Here is a 15,153-nt window from a genome sequence, read left to right on the forward strand (position 1 = left end):
CCACTTAATCATGAAGACTCAGTTGGGATCACATGTCTAAATGATTTTAACATACTATGTTGACTTATACAGGACTCCATAAGGCAACATAAAGAGTGAGGATGCTGCTGTCTCGTCCTCATTAGCTTGTTTCTTCCTCTAAGCTCTTAAATGTTGTTTGTATGCGACAGCAGGAAATAGTCTCTCCGAGCGATGGAGGAGATAAAGACCACTGACCTACATCCTGGCCTCCAGAGACCACCCAATTCCGCTCCATCGCCATTCCCCAATGAACCATATGAAAGAGTGTGTGTTAGCCAGCTAAATCTGTGCCAGTGGTGGTGAAAGTTACAGTTCCACTCTCTTAAAATACTGCCCTTCTATCATTGTATTTACATGTGGCACGGCGCAGCTTTATTATGTAAAATGTTTCACTTTCTTCAAACTTATGTAACATTCGTGACATTTATTTAATGCTTGTTTTTAAAGGTCACATACCATCTAATTCATCTAAGCCAAAACCTAACCACATCAGACATTTTAATGGTTAAATAAGGTATGTGATTGCATCTTTTATGACTGTTTCTGTGAGCAGACCTGCTTGCGTGAACATGCATTTGAATGCATCAAACTATGTGACAGTGTCCCCCCCACACACATATTTTATCTATTTTGAGGAGACACACACACACACACACACAGAGGGACCCAGTGTGCGTCACAAACTGAGGGCTGACAAGGTGTTCCTGTCTAAATTAATCCTGGGGAAACAGGGCACATGTTGGGGAGACTGTCTTTAGACCAGCGCAAGAAAGATGGAGGACACCGTCAAGGACTTAAAAGCAAGGCCGTGGTCTAATTTCCAAAAGAATTTGAAAGTCAACGCTGATATTTGTCAGTGTCTACATGTATTCAGATAGCAAAGAAACACATAAAGATGAAAAATGGATTTTAGTAGTGCTGTGAATTCATACATTTGTTGCATCTAAAGCAGATTTAAAGCAGATAGAAGGCGAGGCAATGGATAATACATTACATTCTCAGAAACTATTGCACCTTTCAAAGTAATCAAGCATACAGAATATAGTGGTTTATTTGCATCCTCCTTAATAACTGACTGGTCAAAGTAAAATCAGACTGATATGGTAATGTTGCATCTATTACATAAATTAGGTGCAATTCTTCATAGAGGTCATCTTTGCTCCTGAAGCATGACTAAGCAGTTTCCTGAGATTCAATTGACTTGTACATAAAATGTCAGAGAGTTTTGGCATTTGTGAGTAAGGCTATCAAAGTCTCTTTGAGGACGCATTTTATTTTATTTTTAAATTAAACTATACAGAGTATGTTTAATGTGGATTGGACAGTTTAATGATCAGCTATCCATCATAAAAAAGAGAGATTACTACTTTTTTTAAGCCAAGACCTTCTCTCTGTGACTTGATGTGACTACCACTTTTTGACTACAATACTTGTCTCACTTAAAAAAAAAAAAACACAAGTAAAAGCACAATTTAGCACATCTCTGCAGATGCATTTCTGTGAGGTGAATGATAATAAACACTAAGCTGGAACTCATTCAGATGGGGATGGATGGACTGATGATTCATGCTGTGGCGAATCCCATTTAGAATAATTCAGAGAATTAAATCTGTCTTCATTTCACAGCCCAGGAGAGAAATTTGAGAAGCCACCCCGTCAGACTGTTGACAGATGCTACAAAGATACTCTCCTCTACTCTGTTAGTAATCGTTGCATCTTCATGCTGCAATCATTTATTCACAATTTCACACAACACAGTATGGTGTGTGAGGATGTGGACTGCTGTAAAGGTCAGAATCTAACTCAAGTCACTTCACGTGTATGCTAATAAATGCACACATGTACAATAAACACATATATGCACTTGCACATATACTACTTCTTTTGCAGTATACCCTACTACTCTACACTGAATTAGCATGGGCAGGAAGCAGCAGTGTGATTCATGGTGTTTTGACAGATACTGTAGTGATTTGTCACCATGTTTCACCTGTCAGCAAAGGGGGCAGGATGCAGCGGATTGTACTAAAATGAGCTTGTGCGTGAAACAGAAAAGAAAAAAAAGAAAAGAGAAGAACGAGGGAGAGAGAGAGTGGTGCACTGCTGCAAATGTGCTCAGTCTTTCATGAAGCAACATGGACTGGCTAGCTTTAAATTAAGTCATTAATCTAAGACAAACAACCTGTCACTGCAGCAGAGTCAGGACTGTACACCAGCTCAGCCTGCCATACAGTATCACAACTATAATTGGACCTGTAAAGGGAAAATACACCTTAAAACAGAATTCACACTGTGCTGTTCCAATGATTTTAGACAGTAATGTCAATACCAGCAAACACAAAGAAATCCCTCCTGTTGCTGGAAATCAGAGCATTGCGTTCGGATTGATGATGTCGTCAGGTGATACTTTTTGGATTCGTTTTATTGAATGAATGAACTGATAAATTACTCTGATTATACCATATTTGAGTGCGTCATATCCAAATTAGTTGCAATATATCAATATCAGTTTATAGAGCTTGAAGTTCCATAATTCTAAAAAAAGGGTGGTGCATTTAGTGTTATGCTAAAGAACAGTTGAGCTGGTCTGATGCTTGGGGCTCGATCTTTGACCTTCCAGTTAAAGGTCAGTTCCCCTGTTACTACAACACACTGCCATGCCAGTCTTTGACATACAATAAGGCCCCAGATTGGGTATTACATAATTCATCTTTACGAACTGTTATTTGCTTGTGACGTCTTTGTCTAAAATCTCAAAAATAGGTCAGAATCCATGAGCTAATCAGTACAGCATCACAGAACTTATAGACCAATCAATGAAGAAGAAGACTGTTGTATTCATAACCTAAAGCTGAACAGAAAAGACAGACTGATGAATTCATGCTGGTTTTGCCTATAAGACCATGTCCTTTGTTATGAAATATTGTTTCATTGTTTCTGAACCCATCCTCCACACTTCTTCACAAACACAAATGCTTCAGGCAATTTTCATATTCACTTGCTGCATCTTATATGGATCCAGATTTCTTACACCCACATTTATAAAGGCGGTCAGTGGGTGGGATGGGGGTGACTGGCTGCTCTGTAGATGAACTACATTACACAGAGAGAGAGAGAGAGAGAGAGAGAGAGAGGTGGATGTGGTGCTGCTTACGTAACAGGAGTCGTAGGAGGTGCTTTGTAAAAAAAAAAAATTGCAGTGACACTAGAAATGTTAGACTCAGCAGGCTTCTCACACATTAGATGACCTCACTGCACTCAGAGCCTGTAATACTGTATTACTCCCTCTTACATATTTCTCCTTACAAAGACCCATGTAAGAAAACAATAACGCTGTGCTTCATTATCATTAGTCTAACACTGTATTTGTAAAATAAACACTGAATTATAATAGTGACTGTGGCACATGGGTAGAAAACCTACTTAGAAACTTCTTTGTTTTCTCACAATCAGCCTTTGACAAATGCGAAAAGAGCCATAGGAAGCTGAATGACATGTAAGTACACAATGAAAATATATGGATATAACATTTTCTACTGCAAAAAAGGGAATTTGGATTATGGATTGTGTTTCAGGTAGTGCTTTAGGGTGGGTAACCTGCTTCCTCTTTGGGATTTCTCTTCTCTTCTCTCTGCTGCTGCTCCACAACCACCACCTCCTCCTCTAACATGCACACCTCCTCCATCCTCTTCTCTTTCTTTTTCTTTCTTAGATTCAGCCTCTGCATTCCTGCTGCTCTGCTTCACTCTAAGAGGAGAAAAATACAGCATGTGAATGAATGCATTGTCATAGAAGCAATGCAAAAAAAAAGAAAGAAAAGTTTTTCAAAGAGCTAAAATAATACTGAAATATTTCCCAATTCGAATCTTGGAACTATAATATTCTGGATGATACATGTCAGAACATAGTTGGACATTATTTCTGAATTCATTGGTCACTTTATTAGCTACATATCAAAACCAAGATCTTGTAGACTAACTGCAAAATCAAGTCTAACATCAGTCTGTGTCTTTGGTGTGTATGTTTTACGGACTGTAAATAAAACATGATCTCTCAGATGAAATACATCAAACAGCATTTATTCTGTGTATAATAATAAATCAAATAAAAAATGAAAATAAAAACAAGCTGGTGTCAAAGTAAATATTCAAACAGCATAAAGAAATGTGAAGCTTATAATATTCTCTTTTTATGAATCAATTCAGGTCTTTTTTGAGGCCACAGTCTGTTAACTGCACAACTGTTCACATTATTGTGTCCATGACCTGTACCTGCTGTGCCTCACTGAGCTCCTCAGTTTGCCGTCTAGCGCCCTCTGTGGCTGAGTGGAGCACTGTCTTCTCTGGGCCTCAAGGGTGGAGGACAGCTGTGGCAGTGAACAGTGGAGGAATAATTACAGTAAGTGTGCTCCACACACATAAACATTATGTTTAGCTCTTTGCACATGTGCTGTATGTGTGACTTTTTTTCCCCCACAGCACACAGTCACATGCAGCCACTTCAAATATAAAGATTTGTTTCTAAAATGTAGCTGAGTTTCCTTATAGCTGTATTTGTATCAGCCCTGCGGGAGCCAGTGCTGTTACAGCATTAGGCAGAAAGTCCTTGACTAACTTTTTTCGTTGAACAGCGACTCACCTATTATATAACAGGAGAGAACGGCACAAGAGGATGAATGAGAAATCATAATTGTGCCTGAAAGAGAAGAGCTAGAGAGCACACAAGTCCGCTCTCCATACTGTGTCATCCTTTTGTCAAATTCAAATCAGTGATTCACAGTTAATCTATTTGGTTTGAGCTGCTTGCTTGACCTGTCAGGGGTTATGAACACCACACATGGATGAAAGGGAATACTTACTTTAGCAATTTCTGAAAGATATGCCCGTCTCTCATCATTGGTTTTATGAAACGCCTGATATTTGAAAAAAAACAAACAAACAGAGAAGCCGTCAGTAATCTGTCTGTTTGTGGGTAAAGTGCTTGTTGTGTGCGTATTTCTGAAGTCTCCAATGTTAATGAGCAACAGATTACAACAGGGATTACTGGTTGCACATGCTGCGTGTTAAACCTCGATTCAGTTAATATCTTTCGGTTTGTGGAGCAGAACAATAAACAAAGAACCAGGTTGCTGAACTAAGAGCATACTGGCCCAGTCGTAGCAGCACGGGACAAAGGTTAAGGTTTGATTTTGTGGTTAAAAAATGAAGAATGCAAAACAAAAATATCAGCCAAATCTTTTTCAATCCTTTGTTAATGATGGTAGTTTTTGACTGAAAATATTTATTACCTGGAAAAAAAAAAACTTAAAGCAGCTTGTCTGAGAAATAATTAAACTGGACCAGCAGACGTTGTGACCTTCAATAATACATAACACAAAACCCCTCTAACTGCGCTCCATCAACACCTTTCCCTCTTGCTCGGTCCTGATGTGACAGTCCATCAGCTGAGTCTGGAGGTCACACTTCTCTTCAGTCAGGAGCTTCAGACGCTGCCTCAGTGTTTCCTGCAGCAGAGTTTTCCCATTATTCCGCAGAATTCATAAAAAAGAGGCCACAAAGTGTAAAAGTGTTATACTGCTGATGTCTGATTACAAATCAATTTGCACTAGAATTACACTGAGCTATCTACGAGGATCAAACAATAACAGAATAGCTGATGCAGAAAACATGAGTACAACAATGGATTAAGCTCATACATTATTTAATAACCAAATAGACATATTACAGCAGAGACACAGCGAGGCTACGTGAGATTTCTAGCATAGCGCAGAGCAGTGAGACCTGGTGTATTTCTGGGTTTGGAACAGTCTCTTCTTTGTTCTCGTGCCCCAAAATACATTAAGCACCTGTGGTCAGCTTTAATGAAATTCACAGCAGGCAGTGTATTTGAAGATGCAGCATTTCAGAATCAGTCCAGCGTTTCTGAAGTATTTTATGAAATCCTGCAGGTTGTGGTTACATTTACACATGTGCATCTGATTTCTGTTTAATCATATATTGCATTCATTCATTCATTCTAATCAGAGGAGCTAACTATACAAGCACTAATGCCACAGAATTTATCAGAAAAACGTTTAAGCTTCTTTCTTTGGAGCTGTAAACGCTGTAGTTATCTTTTATTGCTTCTTTTTTACTAAACACTGTGGTCCTAACATTGTACTAATTAAAAATACTTTCCATTCTTCTCACACACTTTGTCTGTCTTAGTGTCATGCTCACAGTTTGACTACAGATCCTCAGTCCACAATCTTGCAGTCACTCCATGGATACACTAATGAGCATCTGTTAATTCTGCCTTAAGGCACACAGACACACACATATTTAGACTGTATTGTGCAACCTTTCAGCGTGTGGTGTGCATTGATGTGTGTGTGTAATTAGAGTGCATTACTCTCCCATGGTTTGTAATCCCGTGATTACAGTGCAGTGATTAAACTCTGGTTTATTCAGCCTGCATCGATGGGAGGATGGAGGGCAGCTGGCATTACAATCCTCTCTATCCCGCCTGCCCCTCATTCTGTGTCTCTGGCTCTCTCTGCTGGTATGTGCCTCTATCTTTTATTAAATTCTGAGAAAACTCACTAAGTAACACCAATGCATCAAAACAGATTACTCACTACTGGCATGTCATCGTAGGATCGAATGGAGGCCAATCGATCTGGAAAAAAACAAGAGAATGTGTGAGTTTTATATATGCATGCATTAAAATCCAGTCCAAGATAGGTGAATATATTGGTATCTTCTAATTTTTTTTTAAACGATTGAGATTGATGGTCAGACTGCATCATACATTTTAACAACGATTTACAGAAGAGACCCACTAAAATGTTATTCAATGTAACAGCAGTTTATATACAACAAACATCTTATGAGGCATATTTAGAGCAACAATAATTAGATGACATCTTAGAAAACTGTAAGGATCACAGTGCAGCACCCAGAAACTAATTAATTGTCATTTTGAATCTTTATATGTTGTCAGTGCCCTTTTAACCTCTAGGTTTTACCCATTTGTCTGCAAGAAGTTTTTCTAAGAATGCAAAATTCATTTAAAGTACAAAGAAATGTCTTTGACCACATGATTCTTATATATTGTAATAAGCACAGACAGTATGATAATATTATTTATTTTTGTTTGTTTTTATTTTCTGAAACACTGAATCATATTAGTTTTATAGCTTTCCTGAGTAAATGACAGTGGAGTGAGACTCAGAGTCAGGGTGTTGTGTTTGTGTTTGCATCGAATTAAACTTTAACTTTTATTTAAACATATATTTCCTGTTATCACCTGTCCAGTTATACCTGACCAATAAAGTTACTTTCAATTATATGCAACATATAAATCTAAAAGTTAAAGGTTTGTTTTGTCCCTCAGGGGTCTTCAGGGTTCTTTTGATGATGTCACAGGCAGTCACGTGGCAGTTTTGGATATAATTTTAAAATGGCGTCTTTGACTTTTGATGAACGCTACTTGCGGGACCCTTAACCACTCGGACCCAGAGCTTAATGGAATTTCACGCGCTAGGCGTCCTGTAGTTTACCACTTGTGGCTGCAGAGGCCGCTGTTGCTCGGAAAAAGTTACATTTTGTGACCTCAAGAAATCTTCTCAACACCCCTCTTTGTTGTTCTTTCAAAACAAACAGAAGAGCCTAAACCAAATGTTATATTTGCTGCTTCACGTGCTGTGATCTAGCTTGCCCAAATAAGTGGTTTAGGTATGGTATTTAGTATTACTGTAGTATTGCAATGATACAGCTCTTGGTGTGGAGAAAGTTAACCACACTACAGTCTGAGGTGTTAAGTCTTAAAGCTCGATTTAAGTTTACAAACTCCAATAAAACGTAACCAATCTCTCCAACATAAACCCCCTTTAAAGACTAGCCCACAACCAGCCTGTGAACTTACCCATGGGGTTGCCTCGTAGGTCTTCCAGTCTCTCATGAACGAGCGCGATCTGCCTTTCCAGCTGTCCATTTAGCTCAGTCTGTGTCTCATACCTCGTCTTCCACTCGTTACCTGGTACATCAGAATAAACCGAGGAAACTGTCACATCACATTACAAACAACAAACAAGTGACTGAGCTGATAGAAACCAGTGGAGATAAACTTTTGTCGGGTGACATGCGACAGATATAGTGGGGAGAAAAACAAACAAACCGTGTGAACTCTTTAAAATTACCTGGTTTTAAAATGTGATCTGATCTGAGTATAAACAAACATAATGTGTATGAGATAATAACACACACACACACACACAGTTATAATATTTCATATCTTTATGGAAGATACCCATGTAGCATTCACAGGTCGAACCTCCCTATGCAGAAATAACCTCAAACACTGTGACTGCTTTAATGATGAATCCAAAACGATTTGTGTGTTGTTAATTAAAAACAACTTAGATGAAGATCTGACCACATTTTAACAAAATAAAAGTAGATATACTCTAAACTATACTCTTTAAAATCTGTTAAACTTTACTCACCTTCTCCATCAACACTGTGCAGTCTTTCTTGCAGTTCACACATGGTACTCCGCAGGTCAGACACTGACTCTTCAAGCATTTCTCTATAATCAAAGAGCCAGACGATGCAGTTTTGTTTTTTGTTTTTTCGCACTGAAAAACATTTAATCTCCCTGATAACGTTATAAGTAACAAAGCTGCTTCAAACAAACTTACTTCATTTCCCTCTCTTGCTCGAGTTCTGCCTGCAGACGGGCCAGATCGTATTTGCTGTAGTCGCTCTCTCCAGTCATGTTTCTGAAAAACTGACATCGACCGAAGAGCGAAAGTTTGTGCCTCGGCGTTTCCATGGAGACCACTGCTTCCGACGTGGCGTCGGAAATAATAGAGCCGACTTAGCGGGATGTTTAAAAAAACATAAATAAAACCTCCTCCTCAGTTTGAAACTACAGCGCATTAATGAATCAGTGAATGACTTCATCTCTCGTCTCAATATTTTTTTTCCCTTGCAAGCAGCCATTTTAGGAAGCTCATTTCGCGCTTAATTGGGCCTGAAAATGAACTTCCTCTGTAAACCGAGCTCTTAATTCAACATCCTACATTAAAGGCCTAGAAAGGCCACTTGATTTATCTAGCATAGTATCTAATTACAATAAAGAAAACAGGCAGAGCGCTGTGTGTGTGTGTGTGAGTGAGAGAGAGAGAGAGAGAGAGAGAGAGAGAGAGAGAGAGAGAGAGAGAGAGAGAGAGATTTCATATACATGTTTTTTAATTCTTCTCTAAAAACACATCCCCATAGTTAAAAGTTAAATGTATACTCTGTTTATATACATACTGTTTATATATTATGGCAACTTTCATGGAGATCTAAATGTAGAGGAGACCGGGCTATAGCTGTAAATCTACTAGTAGACTTTCAGCTATAGCCAGTGAACAGGTTTACAGAAAACAGATATATACCTATATTACTACTACAAAAACATAATAATCTTGCTTGAAAGTTTACAATTATAAAGCAATGTAGCCAATAAGACATAAATAAAGTTAATAACTATTAAGTAAAATTGCACTTTGACTAAGGCTAATTCCTGTGTTTTTGCTACCACAATTAATACAACAAAATATCTACTTCAAAAATGAGCAGCTTATATTTACTTTAGTAAAACTGCAATTGAGGAAGTGGCCCATCGATGACACCTTCCAGTAAGGAACTTATTTCTCCTTCTCTTCCTCCTCTCTCTTCTGCACTTTCTTCTCCTCTGTCTTTACTTGATTTTCTTGTGTCTGTTCCTCCTTCCTTTCAGCTGCTCCTGACTTTCCATCAGGGCTTTTGACCATGGCCTTGGCTGTCGCCTTGCCCGTTGTCTTCATGATGGCTTTGATGCCCAGATTGTCAATGTTGTAGGCAGTCACACCGACATTGGCCACTGACTTGAGAGCTGTGTCTGTGGCTTGACCTGCGTCATTGCCGTACCTTAATAAGGTCGAGTTAGGGAAGAGTGGTTTTGGGGTAAGAAAATCAATGAGGATGCATACAGAATTGAAATTCTGGAGCAAGTATGTGATATTTGTTCTGTTGTCATTCACATTAACACACTGTAGTTCAAGGAAAACATGGCCATTTTACACTATGCAGCAGTTTTATTAGTAACAAAGCAGCAGAAAGGTCTACAGATAGTTTGAACAGCAAGAGCACCACCACCCAACACAAGCAGACATTTAGCTGCAGTTAACATGCACAGACCCAGAGAGACACACACCTGAGGATTAAACTACACCAAGTCAAAAAAAAACCCAAAATACATCCTTTGTTTGTCTAGACTTTATCAGGTTTCTGTGTTAGTTGTTGCATTAGATTTGGATTATGTCTTATTTAGGGTTATTTCCTGACTTGATCTGAGTTAGTGAAAAGAGTGTACGCAAAACAGTTGAGCAGGGTCAGCAGTTATTTCACAAGTCTTTGCCTTTACTCCCCCGTGCAGTCATATGTTCCTGGATATTTTTAATAGATTCTCTAAGCCCCTAAATCTGAAAAGAAATAGGTGTGAGAGCAAGTCAGTTTCCCAGCGGACCAAGAAGAAAGCAACACAGTAAGCAACTGGTTTCTGATCCAGTGTTGTTTAAAGTGACAAGACAGATCCAGAAACAGGCTAAAAACAAGATCTACAATAATTCATTTATGATTAGAACATTTCTACCAGTAAAGAAGAAGAAGAAGAAACTGTAAATGTCAGGACTTACTTGTACGTCACAGTTGTGACCGTCTCTGCTGCAACACTTTTGCCGATAAGCTTTGCTCCGGTCTCCAGACTAGACCAAATAGTGGAGAAACCTGGTTTGGATGTAAATAAAAGTGTTGAGTACTCTGAAAACACTTTGTTTACCCATCTTCAATCAAACATTTAAAATGATAAAACATGACTAAGTATTTTGACAGAGCTAAGGATATGAGAACATATCCATAGTGGACAGCAGAACTTTTTGCTTGATCCTGAAATTACCTTGTACACTGCTGGCTGCCACAAACTTGGCTCCGTCCATGTTGGAAGCCTGGCCATCTTTGCTCTTCTTCAAAGACTCTGGGACCAGCTTAGCACCATGTTTCTTCACATGGGGCGCCATCTTCTCTGCCACATGTCCTACCACTGTACTCACTCCATTAACTGTAAAAACACACAGATATACAGTAGAAGCATACACGCAGGTACACAGTTTGTATCTTTATCATCATTTTGTATGAATAGTTATATTCTGTGTGGGATGATTTCTAGACCTTCCTTACCCAAAAACTGGCTGACTCGCAGAGCACCCCCAGTGGCCTGTCTAGCCGCGTGCAGACTTTTGTGGACACTGGGGCTGACTTCTGAAGGAGTGTCCTCAGGTGTGATGTGGTCCCGGATCTTGGCTGCTCCTTTATGAATGGCCCTACCTGTGGCCTCTGCTCCTTTTACAAACCCTTGACTCAACCGGTTGGCTCCTAAAAACAGACATATTTTAGTTGATAAATGTATATTGGTAATATGAGTGGTTGTATTGTCAAAATATCTATTGCAGGCAAATCAAGAGGTGGCTGAACTACATTTTTCTTGCAGAACTGATCAGAATGCATCAGTAAACAGCACCCTCTAGTGGTCATTTCTGTAGACAGAGGAACAACTATTGCGCATACAGCCAGTGTTCAACATTGTGTTGTGATATTCTGCTTTGATTTTTTCCCCTTCATTAGAATTCACACTCCGCAAACACACCTGACAAGATTCCTTGTGCCATCTTCTCACTCCATCCAGGAAGTAGTAGTTTTTCCTTCTCCTCAGTCGGCCCTGTCAGTCCTGTTGGCTCTATTGGGGGACTAAGGGGGACTTTCATACTCAGGTTGATGACCTCTGACCCTGCCCCCTGTGGACCCTGTCAGGGAATACAGTGACTCATATGCTGAACAGGTATTATGAGAGGACACACCATATATTGCTTTTAGAGTGTGTGTGCACCCAAACGGGTAACATGACATGTTTTCACCCATAACATGAAAACCTCCTGAAGTCCTGAGAGATAAAAGTGGCACACAGTGTGCATGATCACATCACATCCCACAATGAGTTTTCAGTTTCAACAACATAGCACCATGGATATTTTTTAAGGTTTTAAAAGAAGGTGACAGCAAAAACAGGTATGAATGGATTTTTATGTTATGAGACGCTCTACAAACACAGAAAACGCCCTGAACATATCATACTGAAGTATTTGCTCCACCCACGTGCAAACCCATCTTTACATTTGCTCAGTACTGACAGTAAAGACTGACCTGGACCCTGAGTTCAGCAAGCTGCGACAGGAGGTCTTGAAATACCTCTCGGTCAGCAGCAGGCAGTTCAGAGGACAACACAATGCCCACGTAAGACCCTGGCGTCTCTGCCAAGGAGTCAGGGAACATGTAGATCCCAGAGTTAGCCAGCAGCACTGGAGTGTCTGCTGTCAGTGGGTACAGCCAGTCACACACCTTGAAAACACAAAGACACACAAAAATGAGGAGGGTGAGTATTTATGAAGGCCTCTTGCTGAGGGACAGATCTTTGAATTAGACAGAGAAGCAGGACATAATGACTTCTGTTTAGTCCTTAATTGTTTCTACGAGGGGCAAGTTATAAAATGTGAACTGAAAATGATCTGTTATGATATTTTCCAAGGTCATATATAAATGGCTGGTTCCTTGTGTGACATTAAAGACATTAAAATGTATAGTCATGTCCCCTACTTCAATGTTTTCCTGTCTCAGAGATAAATTACAGGATTTTAGCCCTTTCAGGACTTATGCCAGTCATTCACGCAGACATAATACTTTACTATAAATTCGCTGCTGTGCCACTGGTATGCCGCCCAACAGAATGACCCCCTGTGAGGGCGCAGGACACTGACCGGCAGCACAACAGAAGCGCAGAGTCATCTGTTAATGGGACCATTGTCTTGCTGGGGAACAAAGCAAAGCCAGAATACGGGAGAGCAGCCCACCAAGCCCAGTGTGGTGGGAAACAGATTCATGGGGTAGACTGCAGTATACAGCACAGCATAATATGCTCTTTGTAGAGATGCCAGAATACATTTACGTTTTATATTGGCTCAATACAAAAATCACCACACAAAAGTACGAGGTTGTCAGAAGGCTGTGCATGATCAGGTCACACAGAAGGTCAGAGCAGATAAAGTCATATTTTCTGATGGGAGCCTGTGTCATAAAATAATATATGACATTTTTTTCAAAATCTCAGAGAACACAGACATAAAGGAGAGTAATACTGTTCAAACATAAGAGACAGCTCAATCCCATCAAATTAAGTTGCAAATACATTGTGTTTCACATCACAATAATTTACTGCATAAGCAAAAAGTTTCTTTGTGACTCCTACTCATCTATATACCAACATAATGACTCAGTCAAACTGGTCTAATACTGACGAAGTGGTTCCACCTGGAGTAGTTTTCTGTTCACACCTACTGATGTCTAGGATACACACACACAGGAAATGTTTTGCTAACACAGAATACAGATATGACACATACTAATCATACTGTGTACTCACATGTAGAAAAGCTGAGGGCCTTCCAGTGGTGGGGTCCTTGCTCTCGCTGCCAAAGGCAATGATGCGCAGGTACCCTGGATTAGACAGGGAGCTGACCTGTCCATTTGGTGCCACAAAAAACACCTGCACCCCAGAGGGAATGAAAAGCAGCTCGTTTGCATCTTGTCCGGCTGCTGCTGCTGCTCCGGTCTGCTTTCCGCACCCGTTGCCACCTCCGGCAGGACCATAAGCCAGGCTGCGGTGTCCGTCTGTGGGCTGCGGTGTGTACGCTGGAGGCTGGTCCCCTGGACTAGCCATGGCTATAGTTCCTGGGGCCACTGCAGGGAGGGTGGGTCTGGGTGGAAGAGAAGGGGAGGCAGGTCTAGGAGGGGCGGTGTTTGGGGGGGTAAGGGTGGTGTCCTGGGTGGTAGGGGGTATGGACGGGTACAGATGGTGGAGAGAGCTCTGGGGAGGCTGACTGCTAGGTGCCAGGTCTGGATAAAGATTGGGAGGAAGATCTCTTAACAGGCGGCCCCTCTGGTCTCCTGTTGTCTGCTGAGAGGTCTCCAGGTCAGAGAGGTGGCTGCTGACAGTACTCAGAGTGTCCCTCATCCTCTGCTGAAGCTGCCTGGCCGTGTCCCAGGCCGCTCCGATATGCCTCTCCCCCGCAGTGGGAACTTCCACTCCTTGGGTAAGGTGCTGTCGGCCCTTTCTGTAATACTCCAGGGCCTCTGCTCTTTTCCCAGCCTCTTCAGCAGCCACCCCACGACTCAGGGAATGAAACGCCAACTCATACTGGTCCTTAATGAGCAGCAGCTCAGCAGGCTCAGCCATACTGAGAAATAGATGGATACAGAGACTAGAAAGAATGGAGGCAGAGAATAAATCAAGAGAGTATCAAGTTATGGGTAGACTGAAGTTTCTTTTTCTGAAAATTAACACTTCAATTAGTATGTAACAGTAGGAATGGAGACAATTAAGATTTTAAAGACAAGCATTAGTAAGACTGAATGCAACAGTGAAAGAACAGTGAGTGGGCTACCTGTCACAAAGATATACAGCTAAACCAGGTGTGAAAACGTTAGTGGCATTCTTCAAACTACCTGAAGGAATCCTCAACACTGTCAAAAGTACTACCGCATTACGGGAAAGCAGATGAGTTAATGTCAGAAAAATCTTTGTAATTGTTGTTGGCTGCCGGAGCCAAGAAACACATCAGGTTTTACCTGAACAACAAGAACATGATCCTGCGTGAGAGCCTTCTCAAGAAATGTGATGTACGTTTTAACAGCCAGAGTTTACACATTTATTCTTCATCTATCAAACAACAATGTCTGTTACCTTTTCAGAGATCACACCCTTAACACTTGGCGCAAAAATGATAGTCATAACTTAAATCAGACTTACCTTTTAGCCGAACTTTTCCAGCGAAAGAAAAAAACTACCAATATCTAAAATGTTTCAAATAGTCTTTATTCCAGTCTTCGACACTTCTTCTGTACTTTCATACTTAAACTTTCCTACTCACAACAATACGCGTTCACTCCTCTCAATGATTTAAACTGAAGCACCCAAACGCAAGCGGCAATCAGCCAGAGCGAGAAAAATGGCTTC

The 15,153-nt window shown here is 40.5% G+C and overlaps 2 protein-coding genes across 4 annotated transcripts; both read right to left on the reverse strand.

Annotated features, from left to right (window-relative positions):
* Positions 1–911: 911 nt before the first annotated feature.
* Positions 912–9,171, reverse strand: ccdc169 (coiled-coil domain containing 169). The gene is made up of 8 exons (XM_018691003.2): positions 8,702–9,171; positions 8,507–8,589; positions 7,927–8,037; positions 6,638–6,678; positions 5,426–5,524; positions 4,880–4,933; positions 4,293–4,387; positions 912–3,768 (listed from the first exon to the last, which is right to left on the reverse strand). The coding sequence occupies exons 1-8, from the start codon at positions 8,833–8,835 to the stop codon at positions 3,579–3,581; spliced, it is 807 nt and encodes a 268-aa protein (XP_018546519.1). The 5' UTR covers positions 8,836–9,171; the 3' UTR covers positions 912–3,578.
* A 72-nt stretch (positions 9,172–9,243) lies between these two features.
* sparta (spartin a) lies at positions 9,244–15,143 on the reverse strand. 3 transcript variants are annotated; one of them, XM_018692291.2, is made up of 8 exons: positions 14,947–15,143; positions 13,561–14,398; positions 12,288–12,482; positions 11,734–11,890; positions 11,268–11,462; positions 10,987–11,148; positions 10,727–10,817; positions 9,244–9,959 (listed from the first exon to the last, which is right to left on the reverse strand). In XM_018692291.2, exons 2-8 carry the CDS (start codon positions 14,371–14,373, stop codon positions 9,698–9,700), a joined length of 1,875 nt encoding a protein of 624 aa, XP_018547807.1. In that variant the 5' UTR covers positions 14,374–14,398; positions 14,947–15,143; the 3' UTR covers positions 9,244–9,697. The 3 variants fall into 3 exon arrangements, with proteins under 3 accessions (XP_018547807.1, XP_050934650.1, XP_018547809.1); XM_051078693.1 differs by lacking the exon at positions 14,947–15,143 and adding an exon at positions 14,582–14,932; XM_018692293.2 differs by lacking the exon at positions 9,244–9,959 and adding an exon at positions 9,970–10,513 and having other exon boundaries at positions 14,947–15,096.
* Positions 15,144–15,153: the final 10 nt, after the last annotated feature.

The sequence above is a fragment of the Lates calcarifer genome, linkage group LG20, assembly GCF_001640805.2.
Source record: "Lates calcarifer isolate ASB-BC8 linkage group LG20, TLL_Latcal_v3, whole genome shotgun sequence".
In the NCBI taxonomy this organism is placed as follows: domain Eukaryota; kingdom Metazoa; phylum Chordata; class Actinopteri; family Centropomidae; genus Lates; species Lates calcarifer.

What these genes read in the sequence shown, in the direction of transcription:
- sparta (XM_018692291.2), bottom strand. Translation starts at nt 14,373, where the DNA reads ATGGCTGAGCCTGCTGAGCTGCTGCTCATTAAGGACCAGTATGAGTTG. An exon ending in TTGCTGAACTCAGGGTCCAG is followed by an intron (nt 11,891 to 12,287) that starts GTCAGTCTTTAC and finishes ATTCCCTGACAG; the next exon opens with GGTCCACAGGGGGCAGGGTC. An exon ending in GGCACAAGGAATCTTGTCAG is followed by an intron (nt 11,463 to 11,733) that starts GTGTGTTTGCGG and finishes GTCTGTTTTTAG; the next exon opens with GAGCCAACCGGTTGAGTCAA.
- ccdc169 (XM_018691003.2), bottom strand. Translation starts at nt 8,835, where the DNA reads ATGGAAACGCCGAGGCACAAACTTTCGCTCTTCGGTCGATGTCAGTTT. An exon ending in GCACAGTGTTGATGGAGAAG is followed by an intron (nt 8,038 to 8,506) that starts GTGAGTAAAGTT and finishes CTGATGTACCAG; the next exon opens with GTAACGAGTGGAAGACGAGG. An exon ending in CCTACGAGGCAACCCCATGG is followed by an intron (nt 6,679 to 7,926) that starts GTAAGTTCACAG and finishes GTTTTTTTCCAG; the next exon opens with ATCGATTGGCCTCCATTCGA.